The sequence below is a fragment of the Rhinatrema bivittatum genome, chromosome 9, assembly GCF_901001135.1.
Source record: "Rhinatrema bivittatum chromosome 9, aRhiBiv1.1, whole genome shotgun sequence".
NCBI lineage: Eukaryota > Metazoa > Chordata > Amphibia > Gymnophiona > Rhinatrematidae > Rhinatrema > Rhinatrema bivittatum.
This window is the reverse complement of record NC_042623.1, coordinates 249,800,086-249,825,097: the sequence shown is the minus strand read 5'-3', so window position 1 is coordinate 249,825,097 and position 25,012 is coordinate 249,800,086. Positions and strand designations below refer to the sequence as shown.

The window sequence follows — 25,012 nt, the reverse complement described above, 5'->3', positions numbered from 1 at the left end:
GTAAATGCCCACTTTTTGTCCTGTTGATTCTTTGGGAATGTGGTGTTTAGATGTTCAGTTGAAATGGGTTGGGCAATGAACACAAAGTACCTGCTGTAGCAACAACTAAATGGTGAGTAAACAGACAGTTGAACCATATTATGAAAATTTGGTGAACTTAAGATGGTCTGTTCTAACTTAGTACTGTTCTATATATTAGTTCTGCTTTGTTAGCTATTGAAAATCAAACAGTGGTTTAACATGGTGCAAAATATTTATAAAACGTTTCTGTGTACACATGTGAGAACTAAGATCTATTTAACCTGGCCAAGTACTGCTGAAGAGTAGCAAAAGCATAATGGCTAAAAATGGAGTGCATTTAAAATCTCCTTCGCATCACATTTCAAGATTTAAAACAATCTGTATACTTGCTATCAGTTTATAGTGACTGTAAGGTTACAGGGATAATTTTTCCCATAATGAAAATGTTACTATTCTTTTATTGCAGATATTAAAAAACACACAGCTGATGATAACCCTGATAAAGTCACTTTAGAGAAAGCAATCGAGTCACTGAAAGAAGTAATGATGTAAGCAACTTGTCAACTCTTGTACATATTTTAATTTCTCTGAGCAGAAATGAATTAGCCATAATACATGGGGTGGGGGGGGTGTGGAATCTGACAGCGTTGAACAGACCCATTTTTCCAAATTCAGTAAGTTTACTGGTTATGCATGATGGTTCATGAACTCCTCAGTCTTGATATCCAAGCTTCTGCACAGACATGTGACCCTTTCTCCAATTTTTTTGATATTCTATATTTTTCTTCTACCTCATTGCAGTTTTTATCCCAGGACAAGCAGGATGATAGTCCTCACATATGGGTGACATCATCAGATGGAGCCCTGGTACGGTAAACTTCTGTCAAAAGTTTCTAGAAACTTTTGGCTGGCACTCTGAGCCTACTGAGCATGCCCAGCATGCCATAATATTCTCAGCCACAGGGGTTTCCCTTCAGTCTTTTTTTCCACCTTGCTATAAGCAAAGCAGATCAGGAGCTCTGGGAAATTTTCCCTCATTTTTCCTTAAGGGAAGAAAACTTTTTTCAGTCACATTTTCTTCATAATTGTCTTCCTTCGACATAGTCTTGGTGACTACATTTTTTGGTTAGCTTTCGGTCTATTCCGGTCACCTCACTATCTATTCCCGCCGGTCATCGACAGTTATTAGGCCACAATTTTTATCATGGCCTCCAGCTTCAAAAAATGTCCGGATTGTAACTGGACTATGTCCATTACTGACCCACATTATGTCTGTGTTCTGTGCTTGGGATCAGGCCACGATGTCCGGGCTTGTTCAACCTGTGCCCAGATGACACCGAAGGGCAGGCATGCTCGTTTGGACAAGATGGAAGAATTGTTTAAAAAAAAAATCCAATCGTCTTCGTCAACATCATCCCCAAGAGTAACACCTCCCTCTGTTGCTAAACATAGATATCTTCGATAGCGTCTTTTTCAGCATCGATGGTAAGGCGTCGTCATCAAAAACCATCGAACGGATGCCAAAGAGTCAGTGTACTGGAGCCAACTCCACCAGCTGTACACGAACTGCAGTGCTCTCCACCGGCTCTGTCAGAGGATGTGCCACCACGAGTAATCGTGGAAGTGCCAATAGCGCCAGCAGTACCTTCCCCAGTGACAGTGGACACAGTCCACTGTTTCCAGGGAAGAGGTGACTAGTATAGTCCAGCAAGCTGTCGAGGCCTTATAGAATTTACAGCCTCCGACAGTACCATCAGTACCGGCACTGACACCGGCATCGACATTGGACCACTCAATATTTCAGCCTTTGAATAGACTCGATGCCTTGATAGGAGCTCTTCTTCAGACACCGGCACCAATTCCATTGATGCACCCACCGGTGGCTCCGGCCATTCCGATTCCCAGATCGGATGAGGACGATAGGGACTCAGATTCCATCCCAGGGCCATCGGGCCTTCACCAGCATCGAGTCCCAAAGAAACCCTCGATGCCATTCAAAGATCCATTGATTCCAATACATCCAGGTCCATCGGGTGATACCTGGAATAGATTTCCATCGAGGCCCATCAATTCCCCATCGATGCCCTCATTACCAATGATGCCAAAACACATTCCTGCAAAATCTGCATTTAAATCAAAGTATATACAGCCAGAGGACCCTGACTCCCTTTATCATCCTCAATATACTCCTTGGAAGGATATTGACATGGATACGGAGTCAGAGGAATTGCAATCAGAGCCCTCTCCACCAGAGAAATCCCCTCCTGAAGATTTGTCATTTACAAATTTTATTAAAGAAATGGCAATCACAATTCCTTTTGAATTGATCACACAGGAGAATACCAGACATAAGGCCCTAGAAGGCCTTCAATTCGTGGATGCACCAAAAGAAATAATGGCAATCCCGATCCATGAAGTCCTTCTAGAACTACAACGGACGTGGGAACATCCCTGCTCAGTCCTAGCAGTAAATTGGAGAACAGATGCCACTTAGGGCTTACGGTACCCTGGAGCACGTTGCACTAACTGCCTCATCATTCGGTAGTTGTAGAATCTGCTCAGAAAAAAGCCCGAAAACAAAAACCTCACTCATCTGTTCCTCCAGGAAAAGAGCAATGCTTTTTAGATACCTTAGGAAGGAAAGTCTATCAAGGCTCCATGCTGGTAGCACGCATTGCAGCATACCAGTTCTATATGACACAATACCAAAGAAACTTGTGCAAGCAAGTACAAAATATTGTGGATAACCTTCCTCAGCAACAATTAGCTTTAACTACACTAGTTGAAAAATGATTGGAATCTGGCAAACACGAAGTGAGAGCAGCTTATGATGTGTTCGAAACATCAACTCGTCTATCAGCCTCAGCAATAAATGCAAGAAGATGGGCCTGGCTCAAGGCCTCTGACCTCAGGCAGGCTGGCAGATCTCCCTTGTGTTGGAGACTATCTCCCTTGTGTTGGAGACTATCTTTTCGGGGAAAAGATTCAAGCTTCAGTATCTCAATTGAAAGACCATCATGAGACACTCAGACAGCTCTCCAAACTCCCTAAGACTGTCAACTTGAAGGGGCACAAGGCGACTCTCTTCTATAGACCTAGAAGGTATTACCTACCTGCCTCTTCAGCACGTCAGTACCATCCATCACAAAGAGGACATCCACGTCAGCCAAAACAACAAAAAACCCAGCCACCACCCCAAACTGGACCAGCAGCAGGTTTTTGAACCGAACCAAGAGAACAGAAGCCTTTTTCTCAACCCTATACCCTCCCTTACCAGTAAGAGGTAGACTTCATTATTTCAAACACCAATGGAGAGTCTCATCACAAAAGACCAATGGGTATTAGCCATACTAAATCGGGGAGATTGCCTAAAATTTAAAACAATACCTCCGCATTCTCCACCCTTTCCAATTTGGACAAACATGGTCGTCACACCTCAACTCCATATAGAACTCTCTACTTTGCTGACTGCCAAGGCCATCGAACCAGTGCCCCGGTCTCAACAAGGCACAGGGTTCTATTCCCGATATTTCCTAATTCCAAAGAAAACGGGCGGCTTTCGCCCTATCTTAGACCTCCGAAATCTCAACAAATTTCTACACAAAGAAGTTTCGGATGGTATCTCTGGGAACCATCCTTCCTTTGCTTCAACGGGGAGACTGGCTCTGTTCTCTGGATCTTCAAGGCGCTTATGCACACATACCAATTTCCACACAACATTGCAAATACCTACGATTCGTCGTGGGAAACAATCATTACCAGTATCGAGTCCTACCATTCGGACTGGCCTCTGCTCCTCGAGTATTCACAAAATGCCTAGCAGTGGTTGCTGCACATCTAAATAAAAACAGCATTCATGTTTTTCCATACCTAGACAATTGGCTGATCAGAAGTCCATCCAGGCAGGGAGCTCTCTCTGCCTTGAGAACCACAATAGCACTATTGCACTTCCTGGGATTTCTAATCAATTATCCAAAATCCCACATCGAGCCATCTCAACTCCTTACATTCATCGGAGCAAACCTTGACACCACAATGGCGAAGGCTTCCCTTCCAAGCGACCATGCCGACAATCTGGCACGCTTGGCGAACATCATAATTCATCACCAGTTCGCATCCGCCCATCAAATTCTGGTGCTCCTAGGACACATGGCCTCGACAGTACATGTTACACCTATGGCAAAGTTAGCCATGAGAAGGACTCAATGGACTTTGAAATCTCAATGGCTACAAGCACTCCAACCACTGTTGTACACAGTTCAAATCACCGACCAGTTACATCTATCGCTCCACTGGTGGACAAATCAATCAGCACTACAAGCTGGATTCCCATTTCAACAGGCAAATCCGCAAGTCATCCTGACCACAGATGCCTCCAACCTTGGATGGGGAGCTCACGTCAACAACCTTCAAACACAAGGGACGTGGACTACGCTCGAAAAGCAGTGTCAGATAAACTTCTTGGAACTTCGAGCAGTATGATATGCCCTTTATGCCTTCAGACTGCCTCTCAAACAAGACTGTGCTGATGCATACAACACAGTATCAGTGTGGTACATAAACAAACAAGGAGGCACAGGCTCTTATCTCCTATACCAGGAAGCAGTACAGATTTGGGCTTGGGCTCTAGAGCATTCCATACATCTCCGAGCAACTTATCTGGCGGACATAAACATCCTAGAGGACGATCTCGGTCGACATTCCAATCCCCACGAATGGTCGCTGGACCCACGTGTAGTGAGCAAAATCTTTCAACGCTGGAGTCCCCCAATCATAGACCTCTTTGCGTCCAAACTGACCTACAAAGTGGAATGGTTCTGTTCCCTCCATAGACATCGACAAACAATCCCCAGGGATGCCTTTGCTCGCCCCTGGAATACAGGTCCTTCTATATGCATATCCTCCAATTCCGCTCATAGCGAAACTCTCGTGAAGCTACAACAGGACAGAGGGACCATGATCCTCATAGCCCCGTACTGGCCTCGACAAGTATGGTTTCCCATATTTCTCGATCTCAACCAATTCGCCTGGGCACAGAGCCCACTCTTATAACTCAGAATCAGGGCAAGTTGCTTCATCCCAACTTGACAACTCTTGCCCTAACAGCTTGGATGTTGAAAGCTTAGTTCTGCAACCACTTAATCTTTCAACACAAGTCTCTCAAGTTCTAGTAGCTTCACGAAAGCCTTCCACACGTAAATCCTACCACTTTAAGTGGACTAGATTTACAAAATGGTGCGCACAAAAAGGTATAGACCCTTTCTCCTGCCCCACTTCTTTACTAGATTACCTATACCACCTGTCGGATTCTTGTCTCCAGACATCCTCTGTAAGGGTATATCTCAGTGCCATAGCGGCATACCACAAAGGAATAGGGGGATGCGCCAATAACAGCACAACCCCTAGTAAGTCTGTTCATGAGAGGCTTACTTTACCTTAAGCCTCCCATTCGACCACCGGTCACTGAATGGGACCTGAATTTAGTACTAACAAGGCTCATGCGCTCACCGTTCGAGCCTTTACATTCCTGTGATGAAAAATTCCTTACATGGAAAGTGCTTTTCTTAGTGGCCATTATATCGGCTAGGAGGGGTCAGTGAGTTGCAAGCTCTCGTCACATACTCACCCTACACAAGGTTCCTGCATGACAGAGTAGTCTTTCGCACTCACCCCAAATTCCTACCAAAAGTGGTAACAGACTTTCATATCAGTCAATAGTCTTGCCAACTTTTTCCAAGACCTCACTCTCACCAGGGAGAGAGTCTTACACACCTTGGACTGTAAACGTGCACTAGCTTTTTACCTGAACCGCACAGCGGTCCATAGGAAATCCACCCAACTCTGTTTCTTTCGACAAAAATAAACCAGGAGTTGCGGTAGGAAAACACTCTCTCCAACTGGCTAGCAGACTGTATTGAATTCTGTTATGAAAAAGCAAATATTCCTCTCCAGTGGCGAGTAAAAGCACATTCAGTAAGGGCTATGTCTACATCAGTAGCACACTATCGTTCAGTATTTCCAGTATAACTCCAACTCCTACATCCATCCTGCTGTGATTTTCAGGCTGCCTCATTTTTTCCAACAGTGCACAAGTTGTATGCTGTTGGTATACTGTAAGAATGACTCAGCCTGTAGCTTGCTAAGCACCCATATGGGAGGACGACTATCCTGCTCGTCCTGGGATAAAGCAAAATTGCTTACCTTGTAATAGGTGTTATCCCAGGACAGCAGGATGTAGTCCTCACAGAACCCACCCGCCACCCCGCAGAATTGGGTCAGCTATATTTTATTTTTATAGCTCACGCATATTGCTACAAACGAGACTGAAGGGGAGACCCCTGTGGCTGAGAATATCATGGCATGCTGGGCATGCTCAATAGGCTCAGAGTGCCAGCCAAAAGTTTCTAGAAACTTTTGACAGAAGTTTTCCGTACCAGGGCTACATCTGATGTCACCCATATGTGAGGACTACATCCTGCTGACCTGGGATAACACCTATTACAAGGTAAGCAATTTTGCTTTCCACTGCCTCAGCAACTCAACAGCATATAAGTGCTACACACCAAAAAAAAAGTTAATAGGGCTGTTGCTTCTTCCAAAATGTCTGGAGAGAGACCCAAGAAGCCCGTTATCAGCAGTTTTGAGTCTTGCAGGTGCTGGATTTTCACAGATGCCCATGAAGATTGTTTACTAGTATTTGGGCCCAAACTACCACATGGCTAATTGCTACAATTGTGGTCTGATGTTTTCTAGGACCCAGCAACCATGAGGGGTCTCAGAACAAATCCACAAGTTGGCTGTACAAGTTGCTGCTCCTCTTGTAGCCAAGCCGTATTGAGTTCTCACCACATGGAGGACTCCTTACATCACTGCTGTGTAGTAGAGACTCTGCTGTAGTTATGGGGTTAAGGTCCACAAGCATTCAGCGCTGGAAGAAATGCTGACATTGGTGCCTAGGTGGAGGTAGTTCTTGAGGCAGAGCTCTTTTTGGAGCCAAAGAGAGAGAGGCAGCATTGTGCAATAGGTGAGAGGGGATCCTTGGCACCAAAGTTCTCCATTTTTCATAGTGCAGAAGGCCCCCCATGGCACCAGAATTACCTTTCCTGAACATACCCAGATCAGTCCAGACCAGTGGGTTATTCATCCCTTCCAGCAGATGGAGTCAGAACAAAACTGAGGCATTGCTACATAAGTGAGAGTGCCACCTGCAGGACCTCAGTATTTCTCTGACTCCAGCAGATGGTGAGCTGCACCTGCAGGCTGTTAATTAAAAAAAAAAAAATAAATAAATTTTACAGTAGTTTTAGTTTCCAGATCACGGACACTCCCTGATATGTTAGCCATCTTAATGGGCCATCCCTCAGGTGGAGCCGGGCCGCCAAGGGGTTGGATACCCTTGACTGGGTTCACCTGTGGCGTACTAGATGGTCCAATTAGCCAGGGGTCCTGGCTTCCTCTGAGGCATCCTTTAGCCCTTCTTCCTCTGGACAGGGAAGTACTTAATAGCTTAAGTTTATTGTTTTAAAAAAAAAAAAAAAAAACATACAAGAAGCAGAAGAGCAGAGCTTAGCAGGAACTTCGGGGAGGGCCTAGTCAGCGGAAGCTGTCTGCCAGGGCCGGGAGGTGCAGGATTGAGAGGCAGTTGCCTGGCTGTTAACTCGGAGCTCCGGGGGTTCATGGTCAGTTACAACGCTAGTGCTGGGAGGAACCTCAGTACCTTGTTCCTTGTTGTAGTCCTGTGTTCTGGTGGGGCCGACTGGGCTCTGTCAGTGTTCCTGGGAACTCCCCGGTGGGGATTGCATTTGTTCCTGACAGCGGCTTGGTGGGCCCAAGTCCGGCACACGTAGTCTCGTGGGGGAGCACCGCGGGGCGCGATCGGGAGACATGGTGCCAAAAACTAAAATGGCCACCTACTACGAGTGTGGCACGGCAGCAATGGGGCTGAATTCATGTTCCTCTGCCCGGCATGTGTTTCAGGGCAGGAAGGCATCTCGAGCCATGCAGGAAATCGGGGCAGGAGGTCAGCAGGGTCTGTTCCCGTTGTCGCCTGGGAGGCAGTGCAGGAGACCTCAGGGTGGTTGGATGATGCTTTTCCTGCTTTTTCCCTGGTCAGACACAGGGTGCCTCGGAAAGGGAGGATGAGGTGGCCGACAATCCCCTGGGATCAGGGGAAGATGAATCAGGGGATTTTCCCCCAGATTTTATTCTTTTTCCATAAGGCCTACCTGGTTAGAAGTGGAAGAAGGCGGGCAGGGGATTGCCCACAGGCCCCCACGGCTAAGAAGTCTAAAGTGGCTTCTTGGGGTGGACTGGCGATTCATTCTTCAGTGCCTGGGTTTGCGCCATGCGGCTCAAGAGGCTGGTCCCAGAGATCTGTCCCAATTGGACCCCCCTCTATGCAGGAGCTGACCTGGATGTGCCGCAGACCCCTGACGCATTCAGGGCAAAAGATGACCCTAATCCCGACGAGAGGGAGAAATTTTAGATCTAATTTTCAGTGGTGCACAAGATTTGGTGAGAGGTAACTGTGGTAGGGCCACTTGGCAATAGCGATCATAATATGATCAAATTTGAATTAATGACTGGAAGGGGGACAGTAAGCAAATCCACGGCTCTCGTGCTAAACTTTCAAAAGGGAAACTTTGATAAAATGAGAAAAACAGTAAGAAAAAACTGAAAGGAGCAGCTACAAAGGTAAAAAGTGTGCAAGTGTTTAAAAAAAAAAAAACAACCCCCCCAAAAAACAAACAAACCCAAAAACCATTCTAGAAGCACAGTCCAGATGTGTTCCACATATTAAGAAAGATGGAAGGAAGGCAAAACAATTACCGGCATGGTTAAAAGGTGAGGTGAAAAAAGCTATTTTAGCCAAAAGATCTTCATTCAAAAATTGGAAGAAGGATCCAACAGAAGAACACACATGCCTGTGAAAGGAGATTCTTAGAGTAGATAGTTGATGTTTTTTTACTATTTAGGATTTTAGTATTTATTGTACATTCTATACTTTTTAGTTTTCTTATGATTTTAGGCTTCCTTTATAGTTTTACATTTTGATTTTATATTTTTAACTAATTCGATGTATTTTATTTGACTATTAATATTTTATCGTGCTGTAGTGTTTGAAATGTAAACCGTTGTGATGGTACTACTTAATGACGGTACAGCAAAGCTGTTACATTTAACTTGCTAGTGTTTATTTAAGACGACAAGACAGGCTAAAAGAATTTGAAAAGAAGTTGGCTGTAGAGGTAAAATCTTTTAAAAATATATCCGAAGCAGAAAGCCTGTGAGGGAGTCAGTTGGATCGTTGGATGATTGAGGGGTTAAAGTAGCACTTGGAGAAGACAAGGCCATCGTGGAAAGATTAAACAATTTCTTTGCTTTGGTGTTTACTGAAGAGGTTGTTGGGGAGATACTCGTACTGGAGAAGGTTTCATGGGTAATGATTCAGATGGACTGAACCAGATCACGGTGAACCTAGAAGATGTGGTAGGCCTGATTGACAAACTGAAGAGTAGTAAATCACCTGGACCGGATGGTATACACTCCAGGGTTCTGAAGGAACTCAAAAATGAAATTTCAGACCTATTAGTAAAAATGTGTAACCTGTCATTAAAATCATCCATTGTACCTGAAGATTGGAGGGGGGTGGCTAATGTAACCCCAATATTTAAAAAGGACTCCAGAGGTGATCTGGGAAACTACAGACTGGTTAGCCTGACTACAGTGCCAGAAAAATAGTGGAAAGTGTTCTAAATATCAAAATCACAGAACATATAGAAAGACATGGTTTAATGGAACAAAGTTAGCATGGCTTTACCCAAGGCACGTCTTGCCTCACAAATTTGCTTCAGGAGTTAATAAATATGTAGTTTATTTGGATTTTCAGAAGGTGTTTTGACAAAGTTCCTCATGAAGGTTCTAGGAAAAGTAAAAAGTCTTGGGATTGGTGGTGCTGTCCTTTTGTGGATTACAAACTGGCTAAAAGACAGGAAATAGAGTAGGATTAAATGGACAATTTTCTCAGTGGAGGGGAGTGGGCAGTGGAGTGCCTCAAGGATCTGTATTGGGACCTGTACTTTTCAATATATTTATAAATGATTTGGAAAGAAAAACGAGTGATGTAATCAAATTTGCAGATACAAAATTATTCAGAGTAGTTAAATCACAAGTGGATTGTGATAAATTGCAAGAAGACCTCGTGAGACTAGAAAATTGAGCATCCAAATGGCAGATGAAATTTAATGTGGAAAAGTGCAAGGTGATGCATATAGGGAAAAATAACCCATGCTATAGTTACACAATGTTAGGTTCCATATTAAGAGCTACCACCCAAGAAAGAGATCTAGGTATCATAGTGGATAACACATTGAAATCGGTTCAGTGTACTACAGCAGTCAAAAAAGGAAACAATGTTGGGAATTATTAGAAAGGGATTGGTGAATAAAACAGAAAATGTTATAATGCCTCTGTATCGCTCCATGGTTAGACCGCATCTTGAATACTGTGTACAATTCTGGTCGCCGCATCTCAAAAAAGATATAGTTGCGATGGAGAAGGTACAGAGAAGGGCTACCAAAATAAGGGGAATGGAACAGCTCCCCTATGAGGAAAGACTAAAGAGGTTAGGACTGTTCAGCTTGGAGCAGAGACTGCTGAGGGGGGATATGATAGTGGGTGTTTAAAATCATGAGAGGTCTAGAACGGGTAAATGTGAATCAGTTATTTACTCTTTCGGGTAATAAAAGGACTAGGGGCACATTTAAAACTAATTGGAGATAGTTCTTTTTCTCTCAACGCACAATTAAACTCTGGAATTTGTTGCCAAACTGTGTGGTTAGTGCAGTTAGTGTAGCTGTTTAAAAAAAAAAAAAAAAAAAAGATTGGATAAATTCTTGGAGGAGAAGTCCATTACCTGCTGTTAATTAAGTTGACTTAGAAAATAGCCACTGCTATTAGCAACAGTAACATGGGATAGATTTAATTTTGGGGTACTTGCCAGGTTCTTATGGCCTGGATTGGCCACTGTTGGAAACAGGATGCTGGGCTTGATGGACCCTTGGTCTGACCCAGTATGGCACATTATGTTCTTATGATCTGTCCAAGGCATTCATCCATATTCCCATCCGATTTGGAGCACCAATTTTCTGCATTTCATGGTGTTGGGACACCATCGTTCATTTTGGGTGCTGCCTTTTGGTCTAGCCACCACTACCAGAATGTTTTCCAAGGCTATAGTGCTGATGGTGGCAAAGTTGATTGGATGAAATCCTAGTACACCCTTATTTGGACAACTGGCTAATAAGAGCCATATGGTGACCCGCAAGGTGATCTCCTTGTTGCAGGGACTCGGTTGGGTGGTACATCTAGCCAAGAGCAGTCTTCAGCCATATCAGTCGTTGAGTACCTGGATGTTCAGATTGACAAGAGGCAGGATAAAGTTTTCCTGCCAGAAGTTCAGATTCAGAAGTTGATGTTGCAGGTGTGTTTTCTGGTGACTTTCTCAGCAGGGAGAGTCTGGACCCAGGAGAATGGGTATTGTCAGACAAGGCGTTTCAGCTCTTAGTGGATTCCTTGGGGCCTTCCGTTCCTAGATCTGCTGGCAACTTCTCGCAATGTGAAGGTTCCTTGATTTTTCAATCGCAGGAGGGATCTGAGGTCCTTGGGTATCTATGCTCTTATGCATGTCAAGCAGGAAGGCAAACTGCTGTCTGCCTTCCCACATGACCCCTGTTGGGCCCAATAGTTTACAGGATCGAAGGCCATAGGTGATGGTGCTCTAGTGGCAACAGATTGACCCTGAAAACCATGGTATGAGATCTGCAAAGACTCCTGGTAGAGGAACCCCCTTGCCTTTCATTGCTCAAGAATCTCTTGCAGCAGGGCCTTGTCCTTCACGAAGACCTGACTGTTTTTATTTTTTTTCTTATGATATGGCCCTTGAGAGGACTCGCTTGTTAAGCATGGATATTCTGCAGTGATTGCCACCTTGCTACGAGATCAAAGGTTCTCCACTTCCTTAGCCTATGTGCGGGTTTAGCGAGTGTTTGAGGCTTGGTGTGAGGATCAAGGTGTTCTTCCTCATTCAGATAAAATCCCGCTCATTTTGGAATGTTTGCAGGATGGATTAAATAAAGGGTTGATCCTTAATTCCTTTAAGGTACAGGTTGTGCCTCTTGCTATTTCAGGGGCCAGGTGAATGATGGATCCTTATTGTCTCATCCTGATGTGACCCGTTTCTTGAAGGGAGTGAAATATCTTCGTCCTCCCTTGCAGTTACCTGTTCCCTTGTGGATTCTTAATCTGGTGTTGGATTTCTTGGTGGGCCCTATGTTTCAACCACTGCATAGCCTTTCCTTGCAGTTATTGACCTTGAAAATCGTGTTTGGCAATATGTTCTGTGCATCAAATTTCCAAGCTTTAGGCTTTGTCTTGCCGGGAACCAGTCCTTCGGGTGACTCCAAGAGTGATACAGCTGCACACTGTTCCCTCTTTCTTGCCTAAAGTATTCTCGGATTTTTACTTGAATCAGTCCATTTCTTTGCCGTCCTTATCTAAAGATATGTGGAAGAGTATTGCTTTTTGCATCCCTTGTATGTCGAGACATGCAGTATCTGGTGGTTTATAAACCTTTCCGAAAGACTGTTTCCTTCATAGTGGAGGAAAGCAGGGCAAACCAGCTTCGTGGACTACAATAGCTTGCTGGATTAAAGTGGTAGTTACGGTCACATAGGTGGATGTTAAAAAGCCATTTCTTACTCAGGTTAGGGCTCATTCCACTAAGGCTCAAGCAGTGTTACTGGTGGAGGTTAGATTTGTCTCCCGTTAACCTTTGCGAGCTATGACATGGTGGTCCTTACACTTCTCCCCCCCCCCCCCCCCCCCCAGGTTTTGTTTGGATGTGCAGGCCCAGGAGGATGCACCCTTTGCATGTGCAGTGTTGATTGGATCGCGGGCAGCCTTCCGCCCTATTCAAGAGTAGCTTGGGTAAATCCCACTGCTCCTGAGTCTATCTGCCTACATGCCAGGAAAGGAGAAATTACTACTTACCTGATAATTTTGTTTTCCTTAGTGTAAACAGACTGATTCGGCTTCCCGCCCCCCTTGGCTGCAGAGTGTGTTAATTGTCCTCCTGTGGGGGGCTGTGTGTTCCAGGGGATTACTGGTAATGTTCATCCAGTCCCTAGATTGGGGTATATACATTCATTGTCTACATTCAGTGTTTCCTGTTGGATGACTGTTTTTAATCAAGTTTTTTTGCAAGTCTGTCCACTGTTGCTTTTGAGAATACTGGTAGGCTAATGTCACCGCAGGAGTAGATATACTGAGACATCAGTTTGCTCTATCTCCATCTGCTGGCAGAGGTGCATAACCCACTGGTCTTGAGTTCATCTGTCTATGCTAAGGAAAACAAAATTCAGGTAAGTAGTAATTTCTTTTTCCTATCAATAAGCAATCCTAGACATTGCCTGCCAAATTCTTGAATATATGGGCACACTATTCCAGTCTAAAAAAAAAATGTTAGGAGTAACTTTATATACTAGCCTATCAATATAACCTCACATCTGCTACAGTAAAATCTGCATCTTACAAACTATGCCTAATTAAATGTTTTAAAGGTATTGAACCTGTGGCTTTAGAATGGTTTTTCAGGCTTTTATATTAACCAAACTTGATTACTGTTATGCCCTATACTTTGGGTTACCTGCATATGCAATCCGTCCACTGCAACTGGTTCAAAATGCAGCTGCCTGTATCTTACTAAATGGTAATAGTCGTAATTGCATAACTCCCACCCTTCACTCCATTGGGTCCCAATACCTTTCTGTATTCAATATAAAACACTGACAATATTTAAATTCATGACTATTCACTAATATGGACTTACACCTCGCTGTAACTATACAAACCTTCTAGATAGTTGTCCCCTAGAAAAAAAAAAAAAGTACTAGATGTCCTCACAATAAAAACTGCCAGGTTTGATATGACGAGGAAATAGTCATTCTCTGTTGTGGGCCTCATTCTTTGCAATACTCTGCCTGATACCTTGCATACTTGCACAGACCTAAAAATTTAAATTAACTTAAAAATGTGTGTGTGTGTAATCATTGTATAGATTGTAAAATTAGGCTCATGCTGTTCGTTCATATTGTGAAATCAACCATAAACTACTATGAACAATCTTTTGGAGAGAGCAGTATATAAAAACTTTTTAAATATAAATAAAATAGGTGGCAATTCTGGATGACTTGAATTTTCTATCCCTGAATATAGTTAAACCATAATAGCCCCTTTAACCATGTGGTGTTAAATATCAGTTCACATTTATTTTATTTGACTGACTTCTAGAGAAATGCAACTATATATTGGAATCATGTGAATCATGAAGCTTTATTTTGGGCCACCTGTGATCCTGTCTTAATATTGTAATTCCATGTTCAATGTAACTCTTTAACAGTATGGATCCTGTTTTGGAGACACGTGGAAATTTAGAACAAATTATTGCATGTCTGAAATAATTTCACTGAAATGCCTGTTGTATGCACTACTAGATTTTTGTAAAAGCAAGGACTATATTTTATGCCAAGAGTGTTTTTTTTGTTTTTGTATGGTATTCACTGGTGTACAAGAACTAAACAGTAAATAAGTGACTTATTTTGTTTTAATCTGCTTGGCTTTTTCTCTGTTCTTGAGCCCTTGCTTTCTTGAAGGTTCTTTCCTTGAATGTTTTTCCTCTCCTTTCTGCCATAACCTTCCTATATGCCTCATCACTTCCATTCCACCACTATCCCTTCATCAGTGTCATAATCTTCCCTTCAAGCTTCGATTGATTTGTTCCAGGCCTCAGGGAGCAGGGCTGACATCCTTGGTCATGCACTTATCTACTCCTTCACCTACTCTCCCCACCAGTTCAGACTTGCTAGGTCCTTATCAGGCCATGGAATGGAGATCCCCTGTTCTCTGCTGTTTTTTTCTCTCCATGTAATCTGCTCTCAGGAGAACTGAATTCCATTGAAATGTGTAAATCTTCAGGATGTTCACCTACTGAGAGTAGAGGTCACTAGTGGGTGGGGGGAATGCATGGTGGACGTTGCTTTATAAAACTAATATTGCTTCACACAGTTGAGAATCACACTTTTTTCAGTAGTACCTCAGTTGAAGGGAGACACCGGGTTTTCTCAAAGTTTGGAGATCCTTGTAGACAGGCTAGTCACAAAATTGAAGGGTTTCATAGTGTAATCAAGACCCAGCACTTGAAGTTAAAACTTCATGATTTTCATCTGACAGCATTTCTTTATTCATAGGCATATAAATGAAGACAAAAGAAAAACTGAAGCACAGAGGCAGATCTTTGATGTTGTCTATGAAGTAGATGGCTGTCCTGTAAGTTTCAATAATAGTCATAATGCTACTGGGAAAAGTGGATTAATTTAACTTAACTGAATATGTGGAGTTCTGTTCAAAGTAAATCTGTCTTTAAAACGAAAACTAGGCTTAAAGCCAGCAGGGGAATGTTGGAGGAAGTTTTTCTGTTCATATTGAATCCCTTTTGCCCATAATGGTTTTAAGTCTTCTTTATCCTCTTGTGATGAAATCATAATTTTTTCCTATCTCAGTAATGTATTTTTTCTCTGTATGTACCCAGATCAGTCCAGACTCCAGGGTTTTGGCTCCCTTTCAGCAGATAGACAAAGTTTTGTTGACCCTGGCAACAGGCCCTGCAGTCACTCAGTATTTGTATCCAACAGATGTTGGCGATGCAAAACCTGTAGTCTGAAGCTTAATTTAAAAAAAAAAAAAGAATTTCAGTCAGTTTGACACTACCTCCCAGAAGGTTGGCAGGTCCTGGGGGGCATCCCTTCTGGTCTTGAGGTGGTCGAGCAGGGGGTTGGGAACCCTTTTTGGCTCGGTCCCTTTTGCCCTTGGGGGGGGGGGGGGGGGGGGGGATGACAACTGGTGGTGCCAGTTCCCCCAGGAGAACATCTGGAGCCTGCTGCTGAAGTTTACAGGAAAATGTATTTGTCCTTTATAAAGTTAATTAAAAAAAAAAAAAGGTGACACTTCCATTGCAATGTTCCGTTCATGTGGCAGGATGAGGTGTGCAGGTGGCCTAGTAAGGAAATTTGTTTTTGGCTTTTGCTCAACGTCCTCTATGGCATTGCAGGCGTGTGGTGGGCGCCATGCCGCATGGCAGTCGCTAATCATGCTTGTGGGGAGACACGCATGCAGCTATCAATTATTCCTTTGTTCCCATTACCTCACCGGAAGAGAGGGCAGTTTGGGACCTCTAGGTAAAGTGGAGAGGCATAGACTATTGCAGGATCCATAGGTGAGGTGAATGCAGTAGCCGGCTCCTTCCTGGTGCTCCCAAGAATGGCAGCCATTTTGTCCTCACTAGCAGCAGTAATTGAGGCTGCAATGGGAGAGGAAGCCCTTCCTCCACTACTGTCCCTGGCTGGTAGAAGACCTATGGAGGACCGGGGGGCTCTGGAACTTCTGTCTGGGGAGGATCCTGAAGATCCAGACAATTTTTCTATGGATTGTGCTTCTGCTGCATAAGAGATATCTTGCCAGAAAGACAGTGGGATGCCAACATCTCGCACACGAGGGGTCTCAAGATTGCAACTGCTCTCGGCCCAGATTGAAGCAGACTAGTGGGGCCACCAGGGTTAGTCGTGGGTCAGCCCAAATATTTGGAGGACGCAAGCAAGCATTCGGGAGAGCCTGTCGGAGAGCCTCTGGCGGTGGACCTTCCTTTGCTGGATTTGTCACTAGACCATCAAGGCTCAAGGAAACATAGAAATGACGGCAGAAAGACCAATTGGCCCATTCAGTCTGCCCAGCAAGCTCCCATACTTATGTTTCACCAACCACCAAGTTTAGGGCCCTTGTTGGTAACTGTTTGATTCAAATTTCCTGCCGCCCCTTGCCATTGATGCAGAGAGTAATGTTGGAGTTGCATCAAAGGTAAATTATAAGGCTTAATGGTTAAGGGTAGTAACCGCCGATTCAAGCAAGTTACCCCGATGCTTGTTTACTCAGACTGCACAGATCAATGTCTTGTTGGATGTTTGCATGTAAATCCTCTCTTCCACATTTCCCCCTGCCATTGAAGCAGAGAGCAACGGTGTATATGCATTCAAAGTGAAGTATTAGGCTTAATTGGTTTAGGGTAGTAACTGCCTCAATAAGCAAGCTACCCCCACACTTATTTGTTTACCCAGACTGTGTAATTCAGTCCTTGTTAGTTGTGTGAATACAAATCCTCTTTTCCACATTTCCCCTTGCCGTTGATACAGAGAGCAGTGTTGGAGCTGCATTAACCGTGTGAAGGCTTATTGAGTAAGGATAGTAATCGCCATTTAGTAGCCATCACCATTTCAGCAAGCCCCACCTCCTTGGCTCTTCCCTTCATTCCCGTCCTCTAGCCTTTATGGACCCACAGTGTTTATCCCATGCCCCTTTGAATTCCTTCACAGGAATTCCTTCCTCTGGAAGGGCATTCTAGGCATCCACCACCCTCTCTGTGAAGAAATACTTCCTGACATTGGTTCTAAGTCTTCCTCCCTGGAGTTTCAAATCGTGACCCCTAGTTCTGATTTTTTTTTCCAATGGAAAAGGTTTGTTGACCATGGAGCATTAAAACCTTTCAAGTATCTGAAAGTCTGTATCATATCACCCCTGCTCCTCTCCTCCAGGGTATACATATTTAGATTCTTCAGTCTCTCCTCAAGTCATTTTATATTATTTATTTTATTTAACATTTTTTATATACCGATGTTCTGGTAACAATGATACTAATCACCTCTGTTTACATATAACTTTGGGATGACATAACATATTTGTCTTACAGAGAACAAGGAAGTGAATAACTGGGAAATAATTAAGTTGCATAACACATTATGAGAAACAACATTTTAAATTAATGAATCTAACATGCTAGCGAATATGATCAATTACATGACAATCATGTAACGAGAAAATTGTATTTGATTCTGGATTAGTTAAACAGTGTGCCACATGATGTGATGACCGCGGTAGGGGAGTGCTGGTAAAATCCAATTCAAGCGTAGGCATGGGTAAAGAGCCAGGTCTTGAGTCTTTTTTTTTTGAAGTTGATTGGGCATTGTTCGAGCCTGAGGTCTGCCGGGAGCGAGTTCCATTGGTTGGGGCCCGCTGTGGAGAAGGCTCTTTTGTTTGAGGATATTTTGAATGGAGGTGCTTTTAGAGAGCCTTTTTGTGCAGATCTCAACGGACGTGAGGATGAATGCAGCTGCAATGGGATCTTAAGATCTAGGATTGAGGTTTTGTGGATAGATTTGTGGATGGTTGTGAGTGATTTATAGAGGATTCTATATTTTATAGGAAGCCAATGGAGATTCTTTAAAATTGGTGTAATGTGGTCCCTTTCTTTTGCTTTAGTTAGGATCCTGGCAGTGGCATTTTGTAGCATTTGTAGAGGTTTTAGGTAGATAGCTGGGAGACCAAGTAAAAGAGAGTTGCAGTAATTGATTTTTGAAAATATGATTGCTTGCAAAACTGATCTGAAATCATGGGGGTGGAGTAAGGGTCTAAGTCTTTTTAAGACTTGGAGCTTGAAGAAGCATTCTTTCACGGTGTTACTAATAAAGCTTTTGAAATTCATTCGGTTGTCCATGATAACTCCTAGGTTTCTGACCAGGGGAGATAGAGTGGGTGTAGCCACTAGATGAGTTAGAGAGCTGGAAGTTGCCATCTTGGGTGATGAGGAATTCAGTTTTGTTGGCATTAAGAATTAGAGATCCGCAAGGAGATTGTATATGGAAGTGTAGCATGAATTCCAAAAATGAAGGGTTTCTTGTAGTGACTTGGTAATTGGAATGAGAATTTGGACATCGTCCGCATATAGGTAGTGGGTTAGATTCAGCTTAGATAGCAGGTTAATGTTGAATAAGGTCGGAGATAAGGAGGATCCTTTTTATATAGACCCTCCACCTTTTTGGTCACCCTTCTCTGGACCGCCTCCATCCTGTCTCTGTCCCTTTGGAGATACGGTCTCCAGAACTGAACACAGTACTCCAGGTGAGGCCTCACCAAGGTCCTGTACAAGGGGATCATCACTTCCTTTCTCTTACTAGATATTCCTCTCTCTCTATGCAGCCCAGCATTCTTCTGGCTTTAGCCTATCGCCTTGTCACATTGTTTCGCAGACTTCAGATCGCTAGACACTATCACCCCAAGGTCTCTCTCCTGCTCCGTGCACATCAGCCCTTCACCCCCCCATCAAATACAGTTCTTTTGCATTTCCACACCCCATATGCACGACTCTGCACTTCTTGGCATTGACTCTCAGCTGCCATATCTTCGACCACTCTTCTAGCTTCCTTAAATCCCGTCTCATTCTCCCTACTCCTTCTGGCATGTCAACTCTGTTGCAGATCTTAGTATCATCCACAAAAAGACAAATCTTTCCTTCTATCCCGTCCGCAATGTTGCTCTCAAAGAGATTGAACAGGACCGGTCCCAACACCGATCCTTGCGGCATTCCGCTTAACACCGCTCTCTCTTCAGAGTAAGTTCCATTTACCATCACACATTATCTTCTGTCCATCAACCAGTTTGCAATCCAGGCCACCACCTTGGCACTCACTCCTAAGCCTCTCATTTTATTCACAAGCCTCCCGTGCGGGACCGTATCAAAAGCTTTGCTGAAATCAAAGTAGATGACATTGAGCGCTCTTTCTCGATCCAATTTCCTAGTCACCCAATCAAAGTCAATCAGATTTGTCTGGCAGGACCTTCCCCTGGCAAATCCATGCTGCCTCTAGTCCAGCAATTCTGACTGTAGATAGTTCACTATTCTTTCTTTCAGCAATGACTCCATTACTTTTCCCACCACCGAGGTGAGGCTAACGGGCCTTTAGTTTCCAGCCTCCTCTCTGCTCCTACTCTTGTGAAGTGGGACCACAACATAAGAACATGCCATACTGGGTCAGACCAAGGGTCCATCAAGCCAAGCATCCTGTTTCCAACAGTGGCCAGCCCATACCATAAGAACCTGGCAAGTACCCAAAAACTAAACCTATTCCATGCTACTGTTGCTAGTATTAGCAGTGGCTATTTTCTAAGTCAACTTAATAGCAGGTAATGGACTTCTCTTCCAATCCTTTTTTAAACAAGGCTACACTAACTGCACTAACCACATCCTCTGGCAACAAATTCCAGAGTTTAATTATGCATTGAGTGAAAAAGAACTTTCTCCGATTAGTTTTAAATGTGCCACATGCTAACTTCATGGAGTGCCCCCTAGCCCTTCTATTATCCAAAAGAGTAAATAACCGATTCACATTTACTCGTTCTAGACCTCTCATGATTTTAAACATCTCTATCCTATCCCTCCTCAGCCGTCTCTTCTCCAAGCTGAACAGTCCTAACCTCTTTAGTTTAGTTTTATCCTCATAGGGGAGCTGTTCCATTCCCTTTATCATTTTGGTCGCCCTTCTCTGTACCTTCTCCATCGCAACTATATCTTTTTTGAGATGCGGCGACCAGAATTGTACACAGTATTCAAGGTGCGATCTTACCATGGAGCGATAGAGGCATTATGACATTTTCTGTTTTATTCACCATTCCCTTTCTAATAATTCCCAACATTCTGTTTGCTTTTTTGACTGCCGCAGCAGATTGATCCGATGATTTCAATGTGTTATCCACTATGATGCCTAGATCTTTCTTGGGTGGTAGCTCCTAATATGGAACCTAACATTGTGTAACAATAGCATGGGTTATTTTCCCCTATATGCATCACCTTGCACTTAATCCACATTAAACTTCATTTGCCATTTCAATGGCCAATTTTCCAGTCTCACAAGGTCTTCCTGCAATTTATCACCGTTCTTCTCCAATCAGTTGGCACCACTCCCATTTCTAGGGATCTGTTGGTCATGCAGTGGACCCGCCAGCACATCTGAGCTCCTTCAGTATTCTGGGATGAACTTCATCAGGCCCCATGGCTTTGTCCACTTTGTTTTCCTTGCTCTTCCCATACATTCTCTTCTGTAAACTGAGTTTCTTCTACTCCACTCCCCTCCAGTTTCTTGTTAACAAGTGACTGTCCTTCTCCAGGGTCTTCTTTAGTGAATACCGAACTGAAGTATTCGTTTAATATTTCTGCCATTTCTTTGTGTCTCTCCACACATTGATCCTTTTCCCCTTTCAATTTCACTATACCACTTTGGACTTTTCTCCTTTCTCTGTATCTGAAAAATGTTTTGTCACCTCGCTTTACGTTTTCAGCAATCCTTTCTTCCACGTGACTTTTTTTGCTTTCTTGATTACTTTCTTCGTCTCCCTCTGTTCCACCAGATGATATTCCTTGTGATCCTCCCTTTTGGGATCCTTTATATTTCTTAAACACTTCTTTTAGCTTTTATTTTATCAGCTACCTCCTTTGAGAACCAGATAGGTTTCATTTTTCTCTTGCTTTTCTTTACTTTTCTAACATATGGGCCGATACAATAAAGTGCGCTCCAGCGGAGCGCACTGTTAGCACGTCGAAAACACGCAGCCAGCGCGGGCTATTACCCCGCACATTTTACTTTCAGAAATTAACACCTGCCCAAAGTCCAGCGTTAATTTCGGCTGGCACCGGGAAAGTGCACAGAAGAGCAGAAAAAACTTTTTCTGTACACCCCTGACTTAATCAAAGAGATATTAAGTCAGAGGCCCCAAAAGTAAAAAGAAAAAAAGAAAAATCTGCCCGCAGGTTGGAAGACACACGCTCAATTTAGCTGGCGTCCGTTTTCTGAGCCCATGGCTGTCAGCGGGTTTGAGAACAGATGCCGGTAAAATTGAGTGTTGGCTGTCAAACCCGCTGACAGCCACCGCTTCTGTCAAAGGAGGCGCTAGTGTCCCTAGCGCCTCTTTTTACTGCAGGCCCTAATTAGCATACCTGGGCTTCCTGAATCGCACGCCTGGGAGAGTGGCCTGTGTGTGCATCGGGAGAGAAGGCGCTCGCCGCCTCTCCCGCACGGTTTCTGTATTGGCCCGACCTAGATTAGTTGCCATGGTAACTGCTGCTTTTAGTTTGGCCCACTGTTCCATATCTCTCATTTTCTCCCTGCCTTCTAGTTTTCTCCAGGTACTTCCCCATTTCAACAAAGTCAGTGTTCTTGAACTGCAAAACCCGGGTCTTCGTGCGACTTCTCCGTATCCTATTTGTGATATAAAAGCATACTGTTTGATCACTGGTGCTGAGGTGGGCTCCCACCCAGTCATTAGAGACATTATCTCCATTAGTGAACACTAAATCAGGTATGGGTTCCATAACCATTTTGTTTGAACAGAGCCCCTTGCATGGCATTCACTATCTCTCTACTACGGTTAGATTCTGTGGAAGGGATTCTCCAGTCTACATCCAGCAGATTCAAATCTCCAATGATCACCCCTTCTCCCTTCTTTCCCATCTTTTGGATGTCTTCAACCAGATCTCTAAGTTCTTCCATTTGATTTGGAGGCCTGTAAACCACTCCAATAAAAATGGATGCCCTGTCTTTTTGTTAGGACGGCCCATAATGTTTCTTCTTTGCCCCATCTTCCTTGCAGCTCAGATGCTTGGATATTGTTTTTGAAATAGAGCCACTCCTCCCCCTTTTCTGTCCTCTGTTCTTCCTTAAGTTGTCGCCCGGTATGGTCTTATCCCAGTCATGAGATTTTGTGAATCATGTCTCCGTGACAACAATGTCCAAGTACGCCTCTACCATTAGAGCTTGCAGATCTGGGATTTTATTGCCCAAACTATGAGCGTTTGTGCTCATAGCTTTCCAGCTTTTCTCGTTCAGGTTACTGCTTTTCTTGGACTCCTTCTGTGACTTATTTAGCTGACTTTTATCCACTTCATCCTTTTCCTTTGTATTTGGGGGGGTGACATTCTAAATTTTCTGCCACCTCCCTCAGATGAAGGCAGAGAAAAGCCCCGACTGTGGATGGTGGTGGTTCTTTTCCACAGGGAGGAGTTGTGGCCCTTGATCCCATATGTTCTGAAGGAGCAGGAGATCAAAGAACCATAAGACAATTCTGATCATGAAGAGATGTATCCAGTCATGGAGGTCTTGTGAGGTCCCATTAAGGCACTCCCTTTCCATAAGTTTGTAAAGAAGCTTGTGTTCCGGGAGTGGGAGATCCGGTTACCCGTCTGAAGGTTAGCAGAACTATGGATAAGCTGTATCCATTGCCAGAGGACACAAAGTTGTGGCTGCCGAAGGTGGATGCCTCAGTGTCAGTTGTTACAAAGAACACTATTTCAGTGGCTGGTTCTTCTGCGCTGAAGGATATGCAGGACAGAAAGCTGGAGGTCTTTCTCAAAAAGATATTTGAGATGTCTGCTCTGGGCTGTGGTATGCAGCAGTTTATGCTTCGGGCTGGTCTATGCAGGCTTCAGTAGTTGCAATCTAAGACGCTGTCAACATCAGAAGCCAAACAGGCCGAGCGGCTGGAAGCTGTGGTGGCCTATGGGGTGGATGCTTTCTATGACCTCATTAGGACCTCCTCCAGGAATGTCTGTTTTCTCAGCCAGGCAGCTCCTTTGGTTGCAGAACTAGTCAGCTGATGTTTGGTCTAAATCGCAGCTAGGAGCATTACCTTTTAAAGATAAAATGCTTTTTGGCAAAGGTTTGGAGCTTGGGAAACTCCTGGGTGACAGCAAAAGGCATAGGTTCCTGGAGGACAAGTTGAAAAGTGGCAAAGGGTCCTTTTCCACGCATCTTCATTTTAGGGGGACTCTGTGGTTTCGGCAGAACTGGGCTTCGTGAGGGGCCCAGAGGCAAGGTGCTGGGAGGCAGCATTCCTGGTACCAGTCCTTTCAAGGCCAAAAGCCAGCCAGAGATGGTTCTGGTCTCTGAGCATCCGGTTCCAAGTTCATCCAATGAAGTTTTCTTTGAGGTGGGCCAAGATTACTTTGGATCAGTGGGTCCTAAGTATGATAAAACAAGGCTACACTTTAGAGTTTGCTCGTCTGCTAAAAAATTTGTTCATGGTTTCTTCTTGTGCATATGCAAACAAAAGGTGGGTAGTTCAGGAAACCATTGACAATCTACGGATGCTGGGAGCCATTGTTCTCGTCCCCATGGGGGAGTGGTGAACGGTAAGATACTCCACTTATTTTGTGGTTCCAAAGAAAGGAGGGACCTTCTGCCCTATTCTGGATCTAAAAAATGTGAACGTGGCTCTCAAAGTCCCTCGCTTTCGAATGGAGACTTTGTTCAGTGATTGCAGTGGTGTGCAAAAGTTTTTTGGCTTCTCTAGACTTGACCGAAGCTTACTTGCACATAGCAATCCAGCCAGATCATCAGAGGTTTTTGATGTTCATGATTCTCGGGACTCATTTTCATTTGTACCCTACCCTTCGGGTTGGCAACAGCCCAGAGAACCTTTACCAAGGTGATGATTGTGGTGGCTGCTCTCAGGAAGCAGGGTGTCTTAGTTCACTCATATCTGGACGACTGGCTTATCCGGGTGCAGACAGATGGTGATGCTGCAATATTTACAATCCCTGGGCTGGATTGTGAATCTGTCAGCTTGCCCCTTCTCAGGTGTTGGAGGTCTTGGGGGAGCATTTCGACACCAGGTTTGGGAGTTTTTCTCACCATGGAACAGATTGCCAAGATATAGGTTTGCAGCTTGTTAGAGATTGTGGTTCCCAGGGTTTGGGATTACTTGTAGGTTATTGGTTCCATGGGTGTTTGCTCATATGAGACTGCTACAGAGCATGTTGCTTTCTCAGTGGGACCTGTTATTGGAACAGTTTCATCTGCCATTGCTGCTTGGTCAATCATTTGAGTCAGGTATTCCCTTGGAAGTTCCGAACTGGATGGTAGTCATAACTGATGCCGGCCTTTCTTAATTGGGGGGGGGGGGGGGGGGGGGGGGGCTGTGTCACTGTAGGCACAGGGCCAGTGGTTGGCGGAGGAGGTGGCATGTCTATCAGTCACTTGGAGACGAGGGCAATACGCCT

The 25,012-nt window shown here is 44.1% G+C and overlaps 1 protein-coding gene across 9 annotated transcripts in view; it reads left to right on the top strand.

The window, feature by feature from the left end:
• The window catches only part of ECT2 (epithelial cell transforming 2), a 199,443-nt gene that overhangs the window by 90,456 nt on the left and 83,975 nt on the right, over positions 1-25,012 (top strand). For all 9 annotated transcript variants that reach the window (XM_029616751.1, XM_029616758.1, XM_029616756.1 and 6 more), the window contains 2 exons: positions 488-569; positions 15,327-15,405. In XM_029616751.1, the coding sequence (XP_029472611.1) occupies positions 488-569; positions 15,327-15,405 (161 nt within the window). The remainder of the gene's footprint in view (positions 1-487; positions 570-15,326; positions 15,406-25,012) is intronic.